Below are 27,388 nucleotides of genomic sequence, written 5' to 3'. Positions count from 1 at the left end.
CAGTTATTATGTATCAGTTATACCTTTAAAAAGAGTTTTAAAAAAGATTTTTCAGGGCTTCCCTGGTGGCACAGTGGTTGAGAGTCCGCCTGCCAATGCAGGGGACACGGGTTCGTGCCCCGGTGCGGGAGGATCCCACATGCCGCGGAGCGGCTGGGCCCGTGAGCCATGGCTGCTGAGCCCGCGCAACCGGATCCTGTGCTCCACAACGGGAGAGGCCACAACAGTGAGAGGCCCATGTATTGCAAAAAAAAAAGATTTTTCAAAGATCTTTTTATGAAATGTAACTTGTAAAAATTTCATTGCCTCCCTAGGTGTGTGTGTGTGTATATATATATTTTTTAATTAATTTATTTATTTATTATTTTTGGCTGAGTTGGGTCTTCATCGCTGCACGTGGGCTTTCTCTAGTTGTGGCGAACGGGGGCTACTCTTCGTTGTGTTGTGTGGGCTTCTCATTGCGGTGGCTTCTCTTGTTAAGGAGCACAGGCTCTATGGGCGTGGGCTTCCGTAGTTGCGGCACATGGGCTTCATTGCTCCGCGGCATGTGGGATCTCCCTGGACCAGGCCTCAAACCTGTGTCCCCTGCATTGGCAGGCATATTCTTAGCCACTGAAGTCCCCCTAGGTATATTTTAATAGGCCAGTACTGAATCAACCTGTGCATAAAGTAGATGAGAGAGTCATTCCAACCAAAGTGAGGCCACATAAAGTGACACGGAAGTTGAAGAATTTTGCAAGGCCTGATCTATACACTAATTACATTTTACCTAACATTTGTTTTTTGTTGGTTTTCTGACTTAATACAGGCACATAGTAGAAACAGATTCAAGCAGTATAAAATTGAATGAAAAATGAGTTTTCTCACCCCAAATCCTCAGTTCCATACTCCTAAACTACCACTGCTGACAATTTTTTATTTATCTTTCCAGAAAATTTTCATCCTCTTAAAATACAAATTATGTTCCATTGTGCATATTGTTTTCATTTTCTGTATTAGTGTATATAGATTTGCCTTAGTCTGTTTGACAACATATGTTCTTTTGAATGGATGTATCAAAATTTATTTAATCACTTTATTGTTGCATGGGGCAGAGGACAAAGGGATGACATTTAATGCCAAGAATAATCAAAGATTTAAAAAAACACATTTTATTGTGGAATATAACAGCATATATGCAGAAAAATGATAAAACTTAAAAAATACAGTTTGACAAATAGTTATGGAACAAACACCCATGTACCCATTGGTCCTGTGAGGAATACAACATTGCCAAATTCCTAGAAGCTTCCTTTTCTGATCACAACTCCCTTCCTCCCCACAAAGGTGTGCCTCCCTAAATAATATATATAGTCGTTTAGTTTTGTCTGTTTTTGAACATCACATACAAGGAATCAACTTTGGGAATTGCTTTTTTGTAAAACATTATGTTTGTATTATTTATTTTTAATTAGCTTGTCATTACTATGTATCATTCCATCGTGTGAATATATGGCATGAGACTATCCATACTAAGTTGTTTTGGGTTGTTTCCAATTTGTATCTATTATGAATGTAATATTATCTGTCAGTTATGCTGCTGTGAATATTCTTATATATGTGCATGCACTTGTGTAAGGTATATACCCACGAGTAGATTTAGGGAGTTATAGAGTATGTAGATCTTCAGCTTTACCAGATAATGTCAAACTGTCTCCTTAAGTAGTGGTACCAATTTATACTGGCACCAATAAATAGTGTATGAGAGTGCCTTTGTTCCTCATCAACACTTGATGTTGTCAGACTTTTAAATTTTTGCTAAACTACTGGGTGCATAATGATATCTCATATTGGTTTTAATTAGCATTTCCCTGATTAGTAGTGAACTTAGTATGATTATCTGTCATTTGGATTTCCCATTTTATTAGTGTTTATTCAGGTCTTTTGTCCATTTAAAAACTGAGTTGTCTTTTTCTTACTGATTTACAGGAATTCTCTAAGTTCTGGTTTCAAGTCTTTTATTGATTATGTGTATCACAAATACTTCTTTTTCCACTTTGTGGTTTGTCTTTTTAATATTCTTAATAGTGTCTTTTAATGAATGGAAGTTCTTAACTTTAATGTAGTTCAATTTATCAATCATTTGTCTTATGGTTAGTGTTTTTGTGTCTTGTAATCCTTGCTTTCTGGGATTTTGATTTTTGCTTTTATTGAATCTATAAATCAATTTAAGAGGAATTGATTATCTTAAATTATTGATATCATTTGTGATCATGGACTGTCTTTCCATTTATTTTTTAATGTATATAAACAAAGTTTTATAATTTTCCCTACAAAATCTTGCACATTTTTTTAATATTTATTGCTAGGTACTTCATATTTTGGGGTACTATTAATGCTATATTTATTAAGAATTTAATTTTCTAATGATTGCTAATATTAAAAGTATAATTATTTTTATATATTGACTATACCTACCAATGTTGCTAAAATTTCTCATCTTAATAATTTATTTGAAGATTTAAAATTTTTTCTACCTGTACAGTCCTATCTGGGAATAATGATACTTTTGTTTCTTCCTTTCCAATTTGATTCCTTTTAATTCTTTTATTTACCTTACTATACTGGCTAGGATCTCCAGTATTATCTTGAATAGGAGACATACTTGTCTGGTTAATGATATTAGAGAAAAAGTATTCAGTGGTATGATGTTTGATTAAGGGTTGGGTTTTTTTTTTAATGATACCCTTTGCCAGGTTAAGAAAGTTCTCTTTTATTCCTAGTTTGTTAAGAGCTTTTATTAGGAATTAATGTTGAGTTTATAAAATGTTTTTTCTATAGCCATTGAGATAATGAAGTAATTTAGAACTTTCATCTGTTAATGTGAGAATTTCATTGATTAATTTTTCTAATGTCTTGCGTTCCTGGGATAAATCCAACTTGTTCATGATTTGTTATCCTTTCTAAATATTATAGATTCAGTTTGATAAAATTTTGTTTACGTTTTTATATCTATGTTTATGAGTGAGGTTGCCCTGTGAGTTTTCTTTTTGTATTATCGTTGTCAAGCTTTAATATCAAGGTCTGGCTAGCCAGTGTTAGCCAACCTTTTTTTCATTATTGCCCCCATAATGACACTTTTTAAAGTTTCTTTTATTTTGTTTGTTTGTTTAATTTATTTTATTTTTGGCTGCATTGGGTCTTCCTTGCTGTGCTTGGGCTTTTCTATAGTTGCGGCGAGTGGGGGCTACTCTTCATTGCAGTGCACAGGCTTCTCATTGCAGTGGCTTCTCTTGTTGCGAAGCACGGGCTCTAGGCACACAGGCTCAGTAGTTGTGGCTTGTGGGCTCTAGAGAGCAGTCTCAGTAGTTGTGGTGCATGGGCTTAGTTGCTCCACGGCATGTGGGATCTTCCCAGACCAGGGCTCGAACCTGTGTCCCCTGCATTGGCAGGCGGATTCTTAACCACTATGCCACCAGGGAAACCCAATAATGACACTTCTTAGATAATTTTTTCTGTCTCTCTCCCATGAAATTTTAATGGCACTGATATAAAGTAATTCTATTTTTGTACTGTAGGCATCTGCACTTTGTACTTGGAAGGGTAAGATTTTTCCCCCCCTAGAAATCAGTTTGCACTCCCTTGGGGGCAATATTGTCTCATTGAGAATGCATGGTCTCGCTTCATAAAATGGATTGGACTGTGCTCCCTCTTTTTTTACGTGGTTATTTTTTAAAATTTAAATGACATTTTTATTCATGAAGCTGATTGATGTAATTTTCATTCACCTCTTAATATTTACTTAGGAGAAATCTGAACAAACTCACCAGCCTCTGCAAAGGGAACATCAGAAACATCAAGAACTTGTGCATCAGTCTAAACACAGTCTGAGTGAGGTAAGAAAAAATTACAATCTTTTCTTAATAATAGTAGCTAGTTACAGGTTAGCTTTTACCTTGGAAGTATTTTGTTTGAATATATTAAAATGTACAAATCCATGCTAAAAGATATCAGTTGTGCATAAGAGTATTATAAACACATCACAAAAATTTGGGAAGAAGAAAAAAGTCAATCACCCATTTAACACAATAGCTGATTTTAATTGAATGTATCAAAACTTAAACAATCGATGTGTGTTATGTCCTTTGAAAAATCACCTTGGGACAGTACACACTTCTTCCCAAATACGTTTGGAGCTTCTTTTGGCGGGGGAGTCCTTTAGACTGTATAGCACATTATTTTACATATAATTAATTCTGTTTGTAGAAATTATTTTTTGATCTGGGGAAATGTTATTAAGAGCTACATCCAGTGAATAAAACATATACAGAGAGTTTAACAATGGGAAGTAACCCAAGATAAATATATATATGGATGAAACTGTATATCCATCATAGTATTATTTTCAATAGCAAAAATTGGAAACTACCAAAATGTTGAAATGATTATATAAATTATCTGCACCCACTGGAATATTATATAGCCTTTAAAAATAATCATTACAAAATCTGTACAGCAATATAGAAAAATGTTCCTCATATAATGTTAAATGAAAAAGCCAGACAGAAACATGTATATAGATTAGGATTATGACTATGTAAAAAATGTACATAAATAAAAAATACTGCAAGGAAATATACCAGTAAGCTAAAAATAGTTTTGTTATGTAGATGGTATTGGTTATTTTCTTATTTTTTAGAAAAATTTGTATAATGATTATATTCATATAAAATAAATACATATCTCAGGGATCAAAAGCAAAATATCATTGAGGTTGAATTTCTTACTTAGTTTTTAAAATGCTTTGAAAGTAATTGTAGGAAAGGAGCTCTAAACATGATTTGAGCCTTAATTGTGTACATACCTTGAAATTAAATGAAATACCTTATGTAAAGGCATTTTATAAACTGTATTTAATTACCATATAAATGAGGAGTATTTTCACTCTCTTTGGCCAGATGATAATTTTTATCATTAAATTTCTATTATATAACCATAATCTCTTAGATATGTTAGGTTTGAACCTTGTGAAATTGCATGTTTATAGGTTAAAAACAATCAAATATCACCATTTTTCTATGGTTCAACCTAATAAAATAAATGGACGTAAATATTCTGTTTGCTACTCTTCTTTATTGGCTTTCAAACATTTATAGGTAATAGCACGATGTCATAAGGGTATATTTACTTTTTGGTGTACTACTAACAATGGTTTTATTTCAGTCCCATGATGAAGACCCAGAAAAAGGTAAAATATCACAAAACTGCAGAGAGAAAGATACGGAACAAGTAACAAGGAGGTTAGGGATGGCCCATGAAGAGATCCGAAGGCTCACTGATGAACTGCAAGGGAAGGAGAAAGAACAGAGTAAATTAGGTAAGGTGTGGTTACAGATGAACATGCCTAACAATGTTTTAAGTGTAGTGATCCTACTCAGGTTGGAACATGAGAGCACTGAGAAAAAAAATCTTTTAAGATAAACACATAAAAGTCTGATATACAGCCTCATTTTCTACAGTGTCCAGAAATTTTTATTGAAGCATAGCATAACATACCTACCAAAAAGTGTACAACTCCAATATTTACACTACCCAGTGCAAGAAATCTCCAGCACTCTGGAAGCCCTGTTTCTTCTTCCTATGTCTACATATTCTCTCCTCCCCAAAAATAATGACTCTCCTAACTTTTAAGGTTATTTCTGAGTTTTGACTACAGGGAGTATGCATCCTTTAGTTTGTTTCTTTCGTTCAATCTTATGTTTGTGAGATTCATTTATGTTGTTGCATGTAGCAGTAGTTTGTTCACTTTTGTTGTTTGTACTCTAGTATTCCATTGAATAAGGCTATTCAATGTATTCTATTTATCCATTCTACTGATGATGGACAATTATGTTGTTTCCAGTTGTGCTCTATTATGAATTGTGCTGCTGTGAATATTCTTGTGCTTATCTGTACATCTCTGATCATGACATTCCTAAGAGTAGAATTAGTAGATCAAAGGGTTACGGGTTTGTTCTACTTTGGTAGATACTGCCATACTGTCTTCCAAATAGTTGTATTAACTTAAGGTCTTCTCAGTTGTATATGAGATTTTGGTTGCTTCACATTCTTTATCAATACTCAGTATTGTCAGTTTTATTAATTTTACCTTTTCTGATGAGTATGTACTAGTATTTAATTGTGGCTTTACTTTGCATTTCCCTGACAGCTAATGATGTGAAAATCCTTTAACATGTTTGTTGTTGTTGTTATTGCTCATTTAGATATACTATTTTGTGAAGTTCCTGCTCAAGTCTTGCACATATTTTTCTATTGGGTTGTATCTTTATGTTTTGTAGGAGTTTATTAATTTGTAGGAGTTTTCTGTATATTCTGGATATGAGCCTTTTGTTGGATATAAATGTCATGTTAAGTTTTTTTGCCATATAGAAATGCTAATATTTATCAGATCAGATTTAACCAAGTTATTCTTTATGGTGTCTGGGTTTTCATGTGTAAAGCCTTTTCTGTATCACTACAAGGTTATTGAAAATGTTCTCCTCTGGTGTTTTTTTTTCTTTTAGTGCATTTATGGATTTATTATTTATGTTTCAATCTTTGCTTTATCTATAATTTATTTTAGCATGAAGTTTAAATTTTTTAAATGATTTCCTCTCTATATAATTTGCAATAATTAAAGAAATTAGACTGATTCTTTTTCATGCAGTATATATGTTACTGTAGGATCATTTCTTAAAAATGTTAAATGTATAAAACAATAATGATCCTGCCAAATTGATTGTGGAATTAAAAACAAAGAATATCAGGAGGGTTGAGATTTTGTTAAGAATGCATTTTAAACAGTGAACACAAATGACCTTTTCAGAATGATGGAAAATTGGGCTAATGGGTACACAATTGCATATATTTGTCAAAATTCATCAAATTACTTAAAAGGATGAATTTTACTGTATGCAAAGTATATCTCAATAAACCCAATTAGAAAAAAAAAAGAAATTTGGCCACGTGAGTCTGATGAGAAGCAGTCTGCTACTTGTAGTACAGAAGGAGAAAGGAAAGAGCAGGAGCCCTGTTATGTATAGTTACATTTGGATGCAGCAGAACACAATCACATAGCATCCTGTTCCATCAGCACTTGGTTGCTCTGGTGGATCCTAAACTATTAATTGAAAACTGTCTGCACAGTGAGTATCCCCAGGGGACCGCTGGCAAGCTGAGTTAGCAAGTCCTTTTAAAATATCACATGTAGTGTCAGTGTGGGTCTTACGTGTTACTTCTTGAATCATCCATCAATTTATAGCCAGAATTTATCCCTAGGTATATGTGTTACATGATAGTGTTTCCCAAGTATTAGCCTATTTATTTCAACAAACTGACTCTTTTAAATGAAGGACTTTATTTTAGTTTATTTTCTAGCTCTCTTTATATCACACCCCAAAATTTGGATGGGAATGAAAAATTTTGGCCAATAATAAAAGTAGTTTTCAATAATAAAAAAGAATACATGCCAAATATTTATTTATTCTCCAATAAATAAATTACAAGAAAAAGATGAATTTTTAAAGGTTTGAAGGAATTATTAACCAAATATAATGTGTGGCCTTTACTGGATTCTGATTCAAACAGGTTTTTTAACATTTATGAAACACTTGGAAGTTTGAATGCTAATTGGCTATTTGTATTAAGGAATTCTTGTTAAATTTCCTTAATCACACATAATGGTATTGAGTTTATATTTTAAAAGAGTCCTTATCTTTTAGACATACATAGTGAAATATTTATAGATGAATGATATGATGTCTGGGAGATGCTTCAAAATAATACAGGCCCCTACCTCACACCCACACAAAAATTAACTCAAAGTGGACCACAGAACTAAATGTAAGAGTTAAAATTATAAAATGCTTAGAAGAAAACACAGGAGTAAATCCTTATGATCTGGAGTTAGGCAATCATATGTTAGATATAACACCAAAAGCAAGAGTGATAAGAGAAAACCTAATAAATTGTACTTACTCAAAGTTTAAAATTTCTGTATTTCAAAATATACTAACAAGAAAGTGAAAAGACAAACCATAGACTGAGAGAAATATTTGCAAATTATGTGTTTGATGTGGGACTCATATCCAGAATATATGAAGAATTCTCACATATTCTTTTATATTATTATAAAAAGACAGCCCAATTTTAAAATAAACAAAATAAAATTTGAGTAGACATTTCTTTAGAGAAGGTATATGAATGGCCAATAGGCACATGAAAAGATGCTCAACATCATTGGTCATTAGGGAAGTGCAAATTAAAACAATGAGATCCCTCTTCATACCCTCTAGAATGGCTATAATAAAAAAGACAATGACAAGTGTTGGCAAGGAGTGTAGAAATTGGAACATTGCTGATGGGATTGTAAAATGATGCAGACACTTTGGAAAACAATTTGGCAGTTTCTCGAGGTGTTAAATGTAAAATTATCATGTGACCCAGCAATTCCACTCCTGCGTGACCCAGGAGAAATGAAGATGTATGTCCACTCAAAAACTTGTATGAGAAATTAACACATTGTAAGTCAACTACACTTCAATAAAATAAATTTAAAAATAAACCTTGTATGTGAATGTTCAGAGCACTATTATTTACAGTAGCCAAAACATAGAAACAACTCAAACATCCATCATTTGGTGAGTAGATAAACAAAACGTGGTATATCCATCCTGTGCAGGAAATAGTTAATATAGAAAACCTGCTAGTGGGAAGCTGCTGCATAGCACAGGGAGATAAGCTCGATGCTTTGTGATGACCTAGAGGGGTGGAGGAATAGGGAGGGTAGGAGGGAGGCTCAAGAGGGAGGGGATATGGGGATACATGTATCCATATAGCTGATTCAATTTATTGTACAGCAGAAACTAACACAACATTGTAATGCAATTATACTCCAATAAAGATGTAAAAAAAAAAAAGAAGAAGGAAACTTGACACTGTTGTCCTTAGAAAGTCCTGCTTGTCAGGTTAGCCCTTGGCTAGCATCTGGAAACTTGCATTTGGGGAAGGTTCCCAGCATTCCCCAATTTGTAATAGTGGCTCACTGTGCTTGACCTCTTTGTACAAACAATATGATTTATGCTGAAAACCTGCTTTCCTTCTGAGAGTCTGGGATTTTGATGTGTCCTAGGCAGAAGGTGGTGTCTATGTCACCAGCCCCCAATAAATATGTTGGCCACCAAGTCTGTAATGAATTTTCCTGGTGGACAACATTTCACACGAATTGTCAATTCGTTGCTGGAGAAATCAAGCACATCCTGTGTGACTCCGCTGGGAGAAGACTCTTGGAAGCTTGTGCCTGATTTCCTCGTGCACCTTTTCTGTGTGATTGGGAATGATCTCTTACAAGATTCATGTTAGTGTCTTACTTCTGGGAGATTCCTCAACTTGCCGTTATAGAAAGCCTATCAGCCATACCATTGGTGATGAGTAAACCACAGGAGGCAAAGTGATTAAACCTGGGTTAGAGCACCCAAATCCAAAAGACTCCAATGCCCCATGTACTTTCCTTACGCCCTTCTGCTCTCCTCATAAAATTCTTGAATAGTACCAAAAGCTATTTCCTGAAATTTTGCTATTTTGATATTTCTAGAAACTACTGGCAAAATTCTAAATATTATTGCAGGAATTAATTTTAAGTATTTCTGTATGTAATTTCTTTTTACTAAACTGGTAGTACCATGCTTAAAAACTTTCAGCTGTTCCTGTTGTTTACAGTAGTCCAAACTCTTCAGCATAGAATCTGGTTAGGGAAACAGGGAAAGATTACAAGATCAGATGATATCAAGGACAGGGATAAATATAAGGTGTAGTAGGAATATTAAGAGGGGAATCTGGAAAACATTCCGGGAGGAGGTGACATTTATGCAGAAAGTCAGGGGACAGCCATCAGAAAGTGTTCCAAAGAGAAATAGTGGTTTGAAATTTGATTATTATACTAATCAGTTGCTCCATACACAAATACTTTGTTCTTTTTTTCTTTTAGATTCTGCACTTGAGAAGTCTCAACTAGAAATTGAGAAATTGAAAGAAAATTTGATAAAGCTGAAAGAAAATGGTGAGTCATTTTAGCAGATATAACATTTAATAATAAAATATTAAACAGTAATATAATTTGTTAAGTAATATTTTTAAATAATATTACTTAATAAATATAATAATATTACTACTACTGCTATTGAGGCAGGAGATAGATGGGTCCCAGGCTGAACAGTTGGAGTTCGTCCCCTGTGGACAGATACTCCAAAATAGCAGGAGGGAGGAGAAGCTAAACCCTGCCCAGACAAAAGATAAAAGACCACATATTCCTCATTCTCGAAGGAGGAGACCTTCCTGACTACACACATGCAGAAAGGATCCTTGAAGGTCGAAAAGGGAGGGGCGCCACCCCATAATAGGTGATGTCAGGCTACCCATAGGCCTCTTCGCTAGAATCCATCTTGGCCAAGAGATGTGCGCGCACACGTGGGAGGACCCTGAGAAATATCAAATACAAGCTCAGGCCAGGCAAAGCAAGATGATTGGCCAAGGAAACCTGGAAGAAATGCTCCATAAAAGTGAATCAAACTACCACGAGGGTGCGACCCTCTCTCTGAGCCCCCCGGTGTGTCTATCCATAGGTACCCTTTTTCCTCCTAATAAACACTTTACTTGTTTCACTACTTGCTGTCTTTGTGGGAATTCATTTCTGCAGAGCTGTATGGGCCAGGGCTTTGTCACTGCCCACTGGTCTAGTGCCTAGGATTCAGCACTCTCACTGTCGCGGCCTGACTTTAATCTCTGGCTGGGAACCAAAATCCTGCTTCAAGCCGCTGCAGACCAAGGCCACCCTAGATCACTATTATTACTATATCTACTGCTATTACTATTACTACCACTTGTTGCTTCCAAACAGGTACGCTGTCAGGCATTTTATTTTATTTATTTATTAAAAAAAATTTTTAACATCTTTATTGGAGTATAATTGCTTTACAATGGTGTGTTAGTTTCTGCTTTATAACAAAGTGAATCAGTTATACATATACATATGTCCCCATATCTCTTCCCTCTTGCGTCTCCCTCCCTCCCACCCTCCCTATCCCACCCCTCTAGCTGGTCACAAAGCACCCAGCTGATCTCACTGTGCTATGGGACTGCGTCCCACTAGCTATCTATCTATTTAACGTTTGGTAGTATATATATGTCCATGTTACTCTCTCATTTTGTCCCAGGTTACCCTTCCCCCTCCGCGTATCCTCAAGTCCATTCGCTAGTAGGACTGCGTCTTTACTCCCATCTTGCCCCTAGGTTCTTCATGACCTTTTTTTTTTTTTAGATTCCATATATATGTGTTAGCATATGGTATTTGTTTTTCTCTTTCTGACTAACTTCACTCTGTATGACAGTCTCTAGGTCCATCCACCTCACTACAAATAACTCAATTTCATTTCCTTTTATGACTGAGTAATATTCCATTGTATATATGTGCCACATCTTCTTTATCCATTCATCTGTCAATGGACATTTAGGTTGCTTCCATGTCCTGGCTATTGTAAATAGAGCTGCAATGAACATTTTGGTACATGACTCTTTTTGAATTATGGTTTTCTCAGGGTATATGCTCAGTAGTGGGATTGCTGGGTCGTATGGTAGTTCTATTTTTAGTTGTTTAAGGGACCTCCATACTGTTCTCCATAGTGGCTGTATGAATTTACATTCCCACCAACAGTGCAAGAGGGTTCCCTTTTCTCCACACCCTCTCCAGCATTTATTGTTTCTAGATTTTTTGATGATGGCCATTCAGACCAGTGTGAGATGATATCTCATTGTAGTTTTGATTTGCATTTCTCTAATGATTAATGATGTTGAGCATTCTTTCATGTGTTTGTTGGCTATCTGTATATCTTCTTTGGAGAAATGTCTATTTAGGTCTTCTGCCCATTTTTGGATTGGGTTGTTTGTTTCTTTGATATTGAGCTGCATGAGCTGCTTGGAAATTTTGGACATTAATCCTTTGTCAGTTGCTTCATTTGCAAATACTTTCTCCCATTCTGACAGTTGTCTTTTCGTCTTGTTTATGGTTTCCTTTGCTGTGCAAAAGCTTTTAAGTTTCATTAGGTCCCATTTGTTTACTTTTGTTTTTATTTCCATTTCTCTAGGAGGTGGGTCAAAAAGGATCTTGCTGTGATTTATGTCATAGAGTATTCTGCATATGTTTTCCTCTAAGAATTTGATAGTGTCTGCCCTTACATTTAGGTCTTTAATCCATTTTGAGTTTATTTTTGTGTATGGTGTTAGGGAGTGTTCTAATTTCATTCCTTTACATGTAGCTGTCCAGTTTTCCCAGGAGCACTTATTGAAGAGGCTGTCTCTTTTCCACTGTGTATTCTTGCCTACTTTATCAAGATAAGGTAAGATAAGATATGTGAGTGGGTTTATCTCTGGGCTTTCTATGCTGTTCCATTGATCTACATTTCTGTTTTTGTGCCAGTACCATACTGTCTTGATTACTATAACTTTGTAGTATAGTCTGAAGTCAGGGAGCCTGATTCCTCCAGCTCCGTTTTTCTTTCTCAAGATTGCTTTGGCTCTTTGGGGTCTTTTGTGTTTCCATACAAATTGTGAAATTTTTTGTTCTACTTCTGTGAAAAATGCCAGTGGTAGTTTGATAGGGATTGCATTGAATCTGTAGCTTGCTTTGGATAGTAGAGTCATTTTCACAATGTTGATTCTTCCAATCCAAGAACATGGTATATCTCTCCATCTATTTGTATCATCTTTAATTTCTTTCATCAGTGTCTTATAATTTTCTGCATACAGGTCTTTTGTCTCCTTAAGTAGGTTTATTCCTAGATATTTTATTCTTTTTGTTGCAATGGTAAATGGGAGTGTTTTCTTAATGTCACTTTCAGATTTTTCATCATTAGTGTATACGAATGCAAGAAATTTCCGTGCATGAATTTGTATCCTGCTACTTTACCAAATTCATTGATTAGCTCTAGTGGTTTTCTGGTAGCATCTTTAGGATTCTCTATGTATAGTATGATGTTATCTGCAAACAGTGACAGCTTTACTTCTTCTTTTCCGATTTGGATTCCTTTTATTTCCTTTTCTTCTCTGATTGCTGTGGCTAAAACTTCCAAAACTATGTTGAATAAGAGTGGTGAGAGTGTGCAACCTTGTCTTGTTCCTGATCTTAGTGGAAATGCTTTCAGTTTTTCACCATTGAGGACGATGTTGGCTGTGGGTTTGTCATATATGGCCTTTATTATGTTAAGGAAAGTTCCCTCTATGCCTACTTTCTGGAGAGTTTTTATCATAAATGGGTGTTGAATTTTGTGGAAAGCTGTCTCCACATCGATTGAGATGATCATATGGTTTTTCTCCTTCAATTTGTAAATATGGTGTATCACATTGATTGATTTGCGTATATTGAAGAATCCTTGCATTCCTGGGATAAACCCCACTTGATCATAGTGTATGATCCTTTTAATGTGCTGTTGGATTCTGTTTCCTAGTATTTTGTTGAGGATTTTTGCATCTATGTTCATCAGTGATATTGGCGTATAGTTTTCTTTCTTTGTGACATCTTTGTCTGGTTTTGGTATCAGGGTGATGGTAGCCTTGTAGAATGAGTTTGTGAGTGTTCCTCCCTCTCCTATATTTTGGAAGAGTTTGAGAAGGATAGGTGTTAGCTCTTCTCTAATGTCTGATAGAATTCACTTGTGAAGCTGTCTATCTGGTCCTGGGCTTTTGTTTGTTGGAAGATTTTTAATCACAGTTTCAATTTCTGTGCTTGTGATTGGTCTGTTTATATTTTCTATTTCTCCCTGGTTTAGTCTCGGAAGGTTTTGCATTTCTAAGAATTTGTCCATTTCTTCCAGGTTGTCCATTGTATTGGCATATAGTTGCTTGTAGTAATCTCTCATGTTCCTTTGTATTTCTGCAGTGTCAGTTGTTACTTCTCCTTTTTCATTTCTAATTGTATTGATTTGAGTCTTTTCCCTTTTTATCTTGATGAGTCTGGCTAATGGTTTATCAATTTTGTTTATCTTCTCAAAGAACCAGCTTTTAGTTTTTTTGATCTTTGCTATTGTTTCCTTCATTTCTTTTTCATTTATTTCTGATTTGATCTATATGATTTCTTTCCTTCTGCAAACTTCGGGTTTTTTTGTTCTTCTTTCTCTAATTGCTTTAGGTGTAAGGTTAGGTTGTTTGTTTGAGATGTTTCTTGTTTCTTAAGGTAGGATTGTATCGCCATAAACTTCCCTCTTAGAACTGCTTTTGCTGCATCCCATAGGTTTTGGGTTTTCGTGTTTTCATTGTCATTTGTTTCTAGGTATTTTTTGATTTCTTCAGTGATCTCTTATTTATTAAGTAGTGTGTTGTTTAGCCTCCATGTGTTTGTATTTTTGACAGATTTTTTCCTGTAATTGATATCTAGTCTAGTGTTGTGCTCAGAAAAGATACTTGATACGATTTCAATTTTCTTAAATTTACCAAGGCTTGATTTGTGACCCAAGATGTGATCTATCCTGGAGAATGTTCCATGAGCACTTGAGAAGAATGTGTATTCTGTTGTTTTTGGATGGAATTTCCTATAAATATCAATTAAGTCCATCTTGTTTAGTGTATCATTTAAAGCTTGTGTTTCCTTATTTTTTTTCATTTTGGATGATCTGTCCATTGGTGAATATGAGCTGTTAAAGTCCCCTACTATGATTGTGTTTGTCGATTTCCCCTTTTATGGCTGTTAGTATTTGCCTTATATATTGAGGTGCTCCTATGTTGGGTGCATAAATATTTACAATTGTTATATCTTCTTCTTGGATTAAGCCCTTGATCATTATGTAGTGTCCTTCTTTGTCTCTTATAATAGTCTTTGTTTTAAAGTCTGTTTTGTCTGATATGAGATTTGCTACTCCAGCTTTCTTTTGATTCACATTTTCATGGAGTATCTTTTTCTATCCTCTCACTTTCAGTCTGTATGTGTCCCTCGGTCTGAATTGGGTCTCTTGTGGACAGCATACATACAGGTCTTGTTTTTGTATCCATTCAGCCAATCGATGTCTTTTGGTTGGAGCATTTAATCCATTTACATTTAAGGTAATTATCGATATGTATGTTCCTAATTACCATTTTCTTAATTGTTTTGGGTTTGTTTTTGTAGGTCTTTTCCTTCTCTTGTGTTTCCTGCCTAGAGAAGTTCCTTTAGCATTTGTTGTAAAGCTGGTTTGGTGGTGCTGAACTCTCTTAGCTTTTGCTTGTCTGTAAACGTTTTAATTTCCCCATCAAATCTGAATGAGATCCTTGCTGGGTAGAGTAATCTTGGTTGTAGGTTTTTCTCCTTCATCACTTTAAATGTGTCCTGCCACTCCCTTCTGGCTTGCAGACTTTCTGCTGAAAGATCAGCAGATCTTTTGTTGCTGTTGTTGTTAACCTTATGGGGATTCCCTTGTGTGTTATTGTTTTTCCCTTGCTGCTTTTAATATATTTTCTTTCTATTTAATTTTTGATAGTTTGATTAATATGTGTCTTGGCATGTTTCTCCTTGAATTGGTCCGGCATGGTACTCGTGCTTCCTGGACTCTATTAACTGTTTCCTTTCCCATATTAGGGAAGTTTTCAACTATAATCTCTTGAAATATTTTCTCAGTCCCTTTCTTTTTCTCTTCTTCTTCCAGGACCCCTATAATTCGAATGTTGGTGCGTTTAATGTTGTCCCAGAGGTCTCTGAGACTGTCCTCTATTCTTTTCATTCTTTTTTCTTTATTCTTCTCTGCAGTAGTTATTTCCACTATTTTATCTTCCAGCTCACTTATCCATTCTTCTGCCTCAGTCATTCTGCTATTGATCCCTTCTAGAGAATTTTTAATCTCATTTAGTGTGTTGTTCATCTCTGTTTGTTTGCTCTTCAGTTCTCGTAGGTCCTTGTTAAACGTTTCTTGTATTTTGTCCATTCTATTTCCAAGATTTTGGATCATCTTTACTATCATTATTCTGAATTCTTTTTCAGGTAGACTGCCTATTTCCTCTTCATTTGTTACGTCTGGTGGGTTTTTGCCTTGCTCCTTCATCTGCTGTGTGTTTCTCTGTGTTCTCATTTTGCTTATCTTACCATGTTTGGGGTCTCCTTTTCGCAGGCTGCAGGTTCGTAGTTCCTGTTGTTTTTGGTGTGTGTCCGCAGTGGCTAAGGTTGGTCCAGTGGGTTGTGTAGGCTTCCTGGTGGAGGGGACTAGTGCCTGTGTTCTGGTGGATGAGGCTGGATCTTGTCTTTCTGGTGGGCAGGTCGATGTCTGGTGGTGTGTTTTGGGGTGTCTGTGGCCTTATTATGATTTTAGGCAGCCTCTCTGCTAATAGGTGGGGTTGTGTTCCTGTCTTGCTAGTTGTTTGGCATGGGGTGTCCAGCACTGGAACTTGCTGTTCGTTGAGTGGAGCTGGGTGCTGCTGTTGAGATGGAGATCTCTGGGAGATTTTCACTGTTTGATATTAGTGGAGCTGGGAAGTCTCTTGTGGACCAGTGTCCTGAACTTGGCTCTCCCACCTCAGAGGCACAGCTCTGATGCCTGGCTGGAGCACCAAGGGCCTGTCATCCACAGAATAAAAGGGAGAAAAAAACAAGGAAAGAAAGAAAGAGGAAGCTAAAATAAAGTAAAATAAAATTATTAAAATAAAAAATAATTATATTAAGAAAAAATATTTTGTTGTTGTAGAAAAAAATTTTTTAAGTAAAAAAAAATTTTTTTAAAACAAAAACGTACAGACAGAACCCTGGGATAAATGGTAAAAGCAAAGCTATACAGACAAAATCACACACGTGCACACTCACAAAAGGAGAAAAAGGGGAAAAATAAATATCGTTGCTCCCAAAGTCCACTTCCTCAATTTGGGATGATTTGTTGTCTAGTCATGTATTCCACAGATGCAGGGTACATCAAGTTGACTGTGGAGACTTAATCGGCTGCTCCTGAGGCTGATGGAAGAGATTTCCTTTTCTCTTTGTTCACACAGCTCCCGGGGTTCAGCTTTGGATTTGGTCCTGCCTCTGCATGTAGGTCGCCTGAAGGCATCTGTTTTTCGCTCAGACAGGACAGGGTTAAAGAAGCAGCTGATTAGGGGGCTCTGGCTCACTCAGGCCAGGGGGAGGGAAGGGTACGGAGTGCAGGATGAGCCTGTGGCGGCAGAGGCCGGCATGACGTTGCATCAGCCTGAGGCGCGCCATGAGTTCTCCTGGGGAAGTTGTCCCTGGATCACGGGACCCTGGCAGTGGCGGGCTGCACAGGCTCCCGGGAGGGGCGGTGTGGACACTGACCTGTGCTTGCACACAGGCTTCTTGGTGGCTGCAGCAGCCTTAGCGTCCCATGCCCGTCTCTGGGGTCTGCGCTGATAGCCGCGGCTCCCACCCGTCTCTGGAGCTCCTTAAGTGGCCCTCGCGCGCCAGGAAACAGAGGCAAGAAAAAGTCTCTTGCCTCTTGGGCAGCTCCAGACTTTTTCCCAGACTCCCTCCCGGCTAGCCGTGGCTCACTAGCCCCTTCAGGCTGTGTTCACAAAGCCAACCCCAGTCCTCTCCCTGGGATCCGACCTCCGAAGCCTGAGCCTCAGCTCCCAGCCCCCACCCACCCCGGCGGGTGAGCAGACAAGCCTCTCGGGCTGATGAGTGCTGGTCGGCACCAATCCTCTGTGCGGGAACCTCTCTGCTTGCCCTCCGCACTCTGTTGCTGCGCTCTCCTCCCTGGCCCTGAAACTTCCCCTCCACCAGCCGCAGTCTCCACCTGCGAAGGGGCTTCCTAGTGTGTGGAAACCTTTCCTCCTTCACAGCTGCCTCCCACTGGTGCAGGTCCTGTCCCTATTCTTTGTCTCTGTTTTTTCTTTTGCCCTACCCAGTTACGTGGGGAGTTTCTTGCCTTTTGGGAGGTCTGAGGTCTTCTGCCAGTGTTCAGTAGTTGTTCTGTAGGAGTTGTTCCACGTGTAGATGTATTTCTGATGTATTTGTGGGGAGGAAGGTGATCTCCGCATCTCACTCTTCCGCCATCTTCACTCTTCCGCCATCTTCACTCTTCCGCCATCTTCACTCTTCCGCCATCTTGAAGCTCCTCTCCTGTTGGGCATTTTAAATGGATTATCTCTAATGTTAACAACAGTGCCAAGTTGTAATATTATTCCCATTTCATTGATTACAAAACTGAGTCATGGCAAGGTTAAATGAATTGTCCAATAGCTACATTAGAGACTTCCCTGGTGGCACAGTGGTTAAGAATCTGCCTGCCAATGCAGAGGACTCCGGATCAAACCCTGGTCGGGGAAGATCCCACATGCCGTGGAGCAGCTAAGCCTGCGCACCCCTACTACTGAGCCTGTGCTCTAGGGCCCGTGTGAAACCTACTGAAACCTGCGTGCCTAGAGCTCGTGCTCCGCAACAAGAGAAGCCACCGCAATGAGAAGCCCGTGCACTGCACAAAGAGGAGCCCCTGCTAATCGCAACTGAGAAATGCCCGCGCGCAGCCAAAAAAATAAAAAATAAAATAGCTACATTAAGTATTAGAGCTGGTATTTGAATCCATATATGTCTGACTCCAAAACCTTTGGTCAACACAAACAATACATATTTACTGGGACCACTGAGATCAAGACAACTTATAATACATTTAACAACACTTCACACATATTTGTTTGCTAGGAAGCCAATAGGCTTGGAATAAGTGGTGAATTAGTTAATCTGACCCTATCTTGGCTGTGTAAAAATGATATCAGCTATAAATAATGTAATGACATTTGAGTGTCATAATGGTAGTAACTACAAAAATAATTTAAAATATGTTTACCGGTTTTAATAGTTATAAAACTAGGTTTATTTACCCAGTGCTATTGTGATTTACAATAAGAAACATGTATTTGGTCTTCATCCTTGTTTCTGCTACCCCCAAACCCTTGGAATTTCCTAAGTGATTAAGAACAGTAGGGGTGTCTTTTGTCATGGTAATGAGGACTTTTGGAAAGCCCCTCAGTAACCAAAGGATGGAGTTAGTTGCCAGGGGAGCCAACCACGTGATTGGGGGTTGGAACTTTCAGTCCCACCCTCCGCCCCCTCTGTAACGCCAACCCCTCCTGTCCCCACCCCCAGCTCCTAGGAGTGGGGAGGGGCTGGAGATTAAGTTCAATCGCCAGTGGCCAGTGATTTAATCAGTCGTGCCTGTGTAATGAAGCTTTCATAGAAACCCGAAGGAGGGGGTTCAGAGAGCTTCCGGGTTGGTGAACACATGGAGATTTGGGGAGCGTGGCACACTCAGGGAGGGCATGAAAGGTCTGCACCCCTTTGCCCAGACCTTGCCCTTAGGCATCTCTTCCATCTAGCTATTCCTGAGTTACATTCCTTTATAATAAACAGGGTAATCTAGTAAATAAAACGTTTCCCTGAGTTCTGTGAGCTGCTTTAACAAATTAATCAAACCCAAGGAGGAGGTCATGGGAACCTCTGATTTATAACCAATCGGTCAGAAGCACAGATAACAGTCTGCCCTTGCAATTGGCATCTGAAGCAGAGGGCAGTCTTGTGGGGCTGAGCCCTTAACCTGTGGAATCTGATGCTATCTCCAGGTAGATAGCCTCAGGACTGATTTGAATTGTAGAACACCAAGCTGGCATTGGAGAATTACGTGGGTGTGTAGGGAAAAAAACCCATGCATTACAATTGATGATCAGGATTGTTTAAAAAATATATGAATACAATTTTAAAATGAACACTGCTTTCTTAGTAACTGATAGAGCAAGAAAACAAAATCAGTAAGCATATAGAAGACCTAATAACACTACTAAGCAACATGACATAATCGATAATTATAGAAAACTCCACCAGAAGTATTATATTCTTTTCAAGTACACATGGCGCATTCACAAAAATATGCTATCACCATAAAACAAATTTCTGCAGAAGAACTGAAATCATACAAGTTATGTTCTCTGACCATAATAGAATGAAACCAAAAAGCAGCAACAGTAGTATGTTTAGAAAATCGCCAAATATTTGGAAGTTAAATAAGATACTTCTAAATTGCCATGCCTTCCAAGAAAAAATTACAGGGGATATTACAGAATATTTTATATGAATTAACTTGAATAACAATGAAAACACTGAACATATCAGTATTTGTGGGATGCATCTAAGCCAGTGCTTACGAGGGAAACATCCCATTTAATGCTTATACCAGAAATCAAGAAAGGACTCAAAATAATCTAAGCTTCTACTTTAAAAACCCAGGATAAGAACAAGTTAAATCCAAAGCAAGCAAAACGAAGGAGATGTTTAAAATAAGGTTGAGGTCAATAAAAGTAAAAACAGAACAAAATAGAATAAATTAGTGGAATGAAGGACCGGTTCTTTGGAAGGATCAGTAACATTGGTAAATGTCTAACTAGATTGTTCATGAAAAAATGAGAGAAGACACACATTACCAATATAAGCAGTGACAGAGAGAACATTTCTACAGATCAAAAAGATAATAAGGGAATATATTGAGCAACTTTATGACAACAAATTTGATGACCTGGATAAGATGGATACATTCCTTGAAAGACACAAATTACCGAACCTCACTCAAGGAGAAACAGATAGCCCTAAATCTACCAAAGAAATTGAATTTATAGTTAAACATCTTCCCACAAAGAAAACTCCAGGTTCAGATGGCTTCACTTAACAAACTTTTAAGCAATAAATAATACTGATTTTACATAAACTCCTCCAGAAAATAGAAGAGAGAATACTTACTTCCCAACTGTTAAATGGTCAGCATTACCTTGATGACAAAACCAATGACATTACATTATTCCCAATGACCGCAGAAGAAGACCTTGTAAAAGTACAAAGAGTAAGGAGTAATTTTGGGGTAGTAAAATCAAATTGTGTTTATCTGCAGTGGGTTGGCTAAGAAAGTGACCACACAATGGATACTTCCATAAGAATGACATAGATTTTTGTGCACTGACATGAATAGATGTCTATGACATGTTATCAAGTGAAAAAAGCAAGCTGTAGAGTAATACATGTAGTGTAATGTCATTTTGGTTTTTATTTTTATAGGGTGTGGGGGGGGGATGTGTGTGTGCATGTGTATGTGCGCTCACAGGACTGTATGAGGTGATACACATTAGTATGGCAGTAAAGTTGTGAATACACTGGGATAGTTTTGTATAAGTTCTAAGTAGCTACTGCCCTGCATCTGCCAAGTGTCTCCCACCTACCCCAACTGTCCCAGCCCCTTCCAGCCCCTCGTCTTTCCAGCCACCAGAGGGATAATACTTGGCACAGCAGGATGTTCTGTAGAACTCTGCTCCAGAGCTACGTTCTCGTAGATGAGGGTCCACGCTTTACCAGTTGTTAAATATTTTCAATACAACCCTCGTCTATACCTTAGAATATGCATATAAAAAATTTTAAAGAGTATTTACCAAGTATTAACAACATTATTTCGGGTCAGGGTAGATAAGGGTTGGATGAGAATATCTGCTCTGAACATAACCGTATAGCTTGATTTTTTCTTTTTAAAACAAAAAGCCTATATTCCATTTGTAATAAGCAAAACAGTACTGATTTTAGTGACCTATTTAAAATAGGCCATTATTCAACTGTATTTTTAAGATCTGTGAAAATTAAAAATACTGGTAATATGTAGTATAGAGAAATGGACAATGGCATTGTGAGAACGTAGCTTTGTACAATCTTTTTGAAGAATAATTTGGCAGGCTCTGTCAAATTTTTTTAATGCACATGTCTCCTGATCCAGCTATCACTTTTCTTTCTGGGGATTTATTTTTTTGGAAATAATGTCATAAGTACCTAGAGATTGATGAACAAGGAAAATAATTTAGAATTGTTTACAAGAATAAGCATTGGCAACAAACCTAAGTCTTTATCAGGGGAAAAGTGACACAAAAAATGGGAATTTGGATGGTGGCATACTATGCAGAACAAAATGAGATAATGCATAAACAAACTGTGGTATATTAATAAGATGGACTGGGCTTCCCTGGTGGCGCAGTGGTTGAAAGTCCGCCTGCCGATGCAGGGGACATGGGTTCGTGCCCCGGTCCGGGAAGATCCCACATGCCGCAGAACGGCTGGGCCCGTGAGCCATGGCCGCTAAGCCTGCACGTCCGGAGCCTGTGCTCTGCAATGGGAGAGGCCACAACAGTGAGAGGCCTGCGTACCGAAAAAAAAAAAAAAAAAAGAAAGATGGACTAAAGAGTCAAGAGGAACAAATTATTGATAAAACACCGATGAATCCCAAAAATACTGTATATATTGAGTGAAAGAGGCCTGACACAAACATATGTGTATTGTAAGATTTTATTTCTATGAAAACCAAGAACGAGCAAAACTAGTCTATGTGACAGAAGTCAGAAAGTGGTGGTAGGGGTGGGTGGGAGTGGAGAACTGACTGGAAATATTTGAGGGAACATTATGGGGTGATGGAGATGTTCTATATCTTTTTCAGGGGAAGTTCACGGGTATATAAAATTGTGAAAATTCATTGAACACTTAAGATATGTACATTATATTGTATGTAAATTATACCTCAATTAAAAAATAGTTCCAAATAAGAAATGGAAAGTGACTTTATAAGAGTTGTCCTGTAAAGATATTCATGATGTATTCACAGGTGGTAAAGTTGCAGACAGTGTTGCATAGCATTGTTTAAATTTTTTTAAATTGCATATGCAAAAGGTAGAACAAATCTTGTCCTCCGTATATGTATATGTATTGTGAATGCTTTTTTTTTCTTTTTGGTGTGTTTTCAGCATTTTTCAAGTTAAAAAAATTTACACACTAAGGAAAAAAAGAGGGTAGTAAGGGAAACAAAAGAAAAAATGAAGAAAGAAAAATACAAGCAGAAACAGAACAGGCAATGAAGAAGGAAAACAAAGGAGACTAAAGCAGCAAAAGAAAAATAGGAGAAACATAAGTGAAAAAAGAAACAGCTGCAAATCCAGGAAAGTTACAGGCAACAAGTTTGTACTATTGAAACTTTGATGAGTGCTGGAAAGAGCAGGTCTTAACATGAGGTGCTGAGCTGAGAGTAGCCTACAGGCAGAGGTGCCACAGGAGAAAGATGGTTTTGATGAATCAACTTGATTTCACTTTACAGTCTGTCCGTTCACTACCCCTAGCTCCCTACATCAGCTGTCTATGGAGGTCCTGCAGTTAGTGAGTGCAAGAGAAGGATCTAGGAATATGTGAGGAATATATGAGGTGTGTAAGAGAGACAGGACCACAGGACCACCAGGAAGATGATTTTTTTTTAGTGGTTTCACTTTTAGAAGGCAGGCTCAATTGTTTTAAAATTCCAGGTCCTGGAAGAATCTCTATTGCTGGAAACCCTATACTCAAAAAGTCCAGCTCATTAGACTGGTATGAGAAATAAAAAACATTCTGTTCTGTTTCATTAGTTGGTAGAACATTCTAGGGCTGGACTTGAGAGTCTAGCAGCTCTTCTTTGTGGAGAATCACATATGCAGAGACACGGTAGGACTGACAAGAATGGCAGGAAACAGCACTTCCTCAGTTTTTAGAGTTAACGCCCCCAAATTAAAACTTCGATCCAGTTGAGTCAACTACATTTTCCCTGTTTTAGACTCAGTTGACCTACGGAAAGCAAAGGAACATAATCAGAGACTGGATGAGGAAATTCTGGCTTTAAGAAATCGAGTTCGATCACTTGACTCAGAAAGAAAGGTACTTGGAGAAGAGGTAAGTTATTTAATTTTTTCTTAGAGTTAATTTAAATGTGTATAGAATAGTAACAGTCAGCAGCTAAGCAAGCTAGATGTATCAATACATCATTTACTGGTCATTAGTGAAGACTGATTCTGGTGGCTGTAGCATCCCAGGTAGAGCTGTACTTTGACCTAGATGCTTTCTATCAGTATATCTATTTTATACATTTTAACTACATATGCTGAACAGTAATGTTACTGCTATAGTGTCAGTTTAGGATCTTTTCTTTTTAATAAGGATTTAGATAATAGTTTATACCGATCACATTTACCAAAGTTTGAGATTATTAATACTAAACCTGTAGTTGTGTTATGTTTTTGAATCATTTCTTCTTAGGAATTTATTGATTTTTAATATGTACTTCCAAGTTCTAAATATACTATGTGTCACTTTAATTTTAATTATATTCATTTCACAATCATATCTCTAGTGTCTAATACAATGCCTGGCATATAATAAGTGCTCAAGAAATTTTGTTGCAAGAATGAATAAATATTCATTAGAATGGCTATTATCAAAACAATAAAAAATAACAAATGTTGTTGAGGAAGTGGAGAAATTGGAACCCTTTGTGCATTGTTGTTAAGAATGTAAAATGGTACAGCCACTGTAGAAAACAGTATGGGACTTCCTTTAAAAAGTAAACATAGGGGTTTCCCTGGTGGCGCAGTTGTTGAGAGTCCACCTGCAGATGCAGGGGACACGGGTTCGTGCCCCGGTCCGGGAAGATCCCACATGCCGCGGAGCGGCTAGGCCCGTGAGCCATGGCCGCTAAGCCTGCACGTCCGGAGCCTGTGCTCTGCAACGGGAGAGGCCACAACAGTGAGAGGCCCACATACCGCAAAAAATAAAAAAATTAATAAAATAAATAAAAAGTAAACATAGAGTTACCATATGATCTAGCAATTCTGCTTCTGGGTATACACCCAAAAGAATTGAAAGCAGGGACTTGAACATATATATTTGTTCACTCATGTTCATAGCCAAAAGGTTGAAGCAACCCAAGCATCCACTGACAGATGAATGGATAAACAAAATATGGTGTACACATACAATGGAATATTATTCCACTTTAAAAAGAAATATGCTACAACATGGGTGAAACTTGAAGACATTATGCTAATTGAAATAAACGAGTCACAGAAAGACAAATAGTGTATAATTCCACTTATATGAGGTACCTAGAGTAGTCAGAAATCATACAGCCAGAAAGTAGAATGGTGGTTTCTAGGGGCTGTGGGAGAGGGCATAATGAGGAGTTATTGTTTAATGGGTGTAGGGTTTCAGTTTTGCAAGATGAAAAGAATTATGGAGACGGATGGTGGTGATGGTTGCACAGTAATGGGAATGCGTTTAGTGCTACTCAACTGTATGCTTAAAAATGGTTGAGGGGCTTCCCTGGTGGCTCAGTGGTTAAGAATCTGCCTGCCAATGCAGGGAGACATAGGTTCGAGCCCTGGTCCGGAAGATCCCACATGCCACGGAGCAACTAAGCCTGTACGCCACAACTACTGAGCCTGCGCTCTAGAGCCCACAAGCCACAACTACTGAGCCCGCATGCCACAACTACTAAAGCCCGCCCACCTAGAACCCGTGCTCCGCAACAAGAGAAGCCACCGCAATGAGAATCCCGCTCACCACAGCGAAGAGTAGCCCCCCGTTCGCGGCAACTAGAGAAAGCCTGCGTGCAGCAATGAAGACCCAACACAGCCAAAAATAAATAAATAAATAAATAAAAATTTTTAAAAATGGTTAAAATGGTAAATTTTGTGTTATGTATATTTTAGCCTAATTTTTTAAATGCAATCATAAGAAAGAATAAATAAACACTGTTCAAGTTGTCTAAATCTCTGTAAATTTGTATATCTGATACTGGTAAAATATGTTTAATATATGTTAAACATATGTTTATGTTTTATATATACACAAACATACACATACATGTGAGATAAAGTTCAGGAAAGGTATATCCCAAACATTATTACTTCTGGAAAGGGAAACGGGATTGTGGGGTGAGTTATGTGAAGGAAAAGATCACTTGTTGCTCTATATACCTATATGTTGTTTAAATTTTTTACACAAAGAATGTATTCATATATAAGTTGTATATTTTTAAAACAAAACATCCCCCATCACTTTTTTTTTTTTTTTTTTTTTTTGCGGTACACGGACCTCTCCCTGTTGTGGCCGCTCCCGTTGCGGAGCACAGGCCCTGGACGTGCAGGCTCAGCGGCCATGGCCCACAGGCCTAGCCGCTCCGCGGCATGTGGGATCTTCCCGGACCGGGGCACGAACCCATGTCCCCTGCATCGGCAGGCGGACTCTCAACCACTGCGCCACCAGGGAAGCCCCCCCACCTCACTTTTGTATTTAAAATGCTTTTGTATTTCAGGTTGAAAGGCTTAAAGGAGAAATTTGTGAATCTCAAGAGAATAAGCAACTTGGAAACCACTCTCCTGGAAAAATGGTGAGTGCTGAACAGAAAGTAGAGGTGTTAAAATTATGTTCTTTCTGACTTCTAATTTTGAAGTGAGTTGCATTTCACAAGAGTGCACCAGAGCAATAGGCATTGAGCATTTGCTATTCTCCTCTTGCCTGCCTTTTTCTATTGCTTTGCCAGGGAGTATGGAGGAAGAAATTGGGGTACAGAGGATATGTTTCTGTTCACTTCCTCGCCACAGGGAACAATTAATATGAAAAATATAATGGGTTTCATTAAAGAAAAAAAGACTCTTACAAAGATACAACCAACTTGGGCATTTTTAATCATGAAAATGAAGTTGCCTTACAGAATCAACCAGTGATAGGGGAGTGGGTAGTTGGAACCACATATCATAGAGAACTAATATGGTTTAGGCTCCAGTGTGCACAGCATCTAATCTTTTCAGAATGATCAGCCTCTGAAGGGGTGGGCAAAGTGATCAAACACAAGGCAGATGGAAGCAAGAGCCAGTGTGTTGTAGAGAGGGCGATTTCAGATATTCAGCTCAAGGAGCTAGACTGCTTTGCCTTTCCTCTCACACACCTAAGATGAGTGACATCCCTGTTGCTGAGGGATCTCCTTCACCAAAGCTTGTTTTTACTGTAACTCTCTGGGCCCTATACCCCCAACCTCCTCGGTAGCAAGGAACTATAGCCACCGGATTTATTGTTTCCCCACCCAAGGAGCCTGTATCCTTCTTGTCTTCCAGAACTCTCTTGTAGATAAATAATGCATTTTGTAGGAAGGAAGGGAGGAAGGGAGGGTGGGAAGGAGAGAAGAAAGGAAGGAAAGAAGGAATTTCCAGGCAAGACTTCAGTAACTTTTACCAAAATTTTTCCCAGAGCACCCAGTGGTGCTGCTCTAATTTACAGAAGTTGACTTATTAGTAACTATTTTTATTAGTTTCTTATTTATCCTTCCAGTATTTATTCCAGTAGAAGCATTTTGAACATTTATTCAGATTTCCTCCTTTCTTAGTTTCTCTTCCCTTGCCTTCTCTTCCCTTCCTTTCCCTCCCTTCCTTCCTTTCTTCCTTCCTTCTTTCCCTCCCTCCCTCCCTTCCTTCCTTCCTTCTTTCCTTCTTTCCTTCTTTCCCTCCCTTCCTCCCTTCCTTCTTCCCCTCCCTCCCTTCCTGCCCACCC

General features: G+C 37.8%; 1 protein-coding gene across 1 annotated transcript in view; it reads left to right on the top strand.

The window, feature by feature from the left end:
* Window positions 1-27,388, top strand: part of CCDC30 (coiled-coil domain containing 30) — a gene marked incomplete at its 3' end in the record, with an annotated part of 171,630 nt that overhangs the window by 25,851 nt on the left and 118,391 nt on the right. The window contains exons 6-10 of the mRNA XM_082833927.1: window positions 3,786-3,875; window positions 5,203-5,356; window positions 10,004-10,075; window positions 23,622-23,737; window positions 26,157-26,255. Coding sequence (XP_082690053.1) covers window positions 3,786-3,875; window positions 5,203-5,356; window positions 10,004-10,075; window positions 23,622-23,737; window positions 26,157-26,255 — 531 coding nt within the window. The remainder of the gene's footprint in view (window positions 1-3,785; window positions 3,876-5,202; window positions 5,357-10,003; window positions 10,076-23,621; window positions 23,738-26,156; window positions 26,256-27,388) is intronic.

This window comes from Leucopleurus acutus (assembly GCF_964270905.1).
Source record: "Leucopleurus acutus genome assembly, chromosome: 2".
NCBI classification, from domain to species: domain Eukaryota; kingdom Metazoa; phylum Chordata; class Mammalia; order Artiodactyla; family Delphinidae; genus Leucopleurus; species Leucopleurus acutus.
The sequence above is the reverse complement of the archived record's forward strand: the minus strand, read 5'-3'. Positions and strand labels throughout refer to the sequence as shown.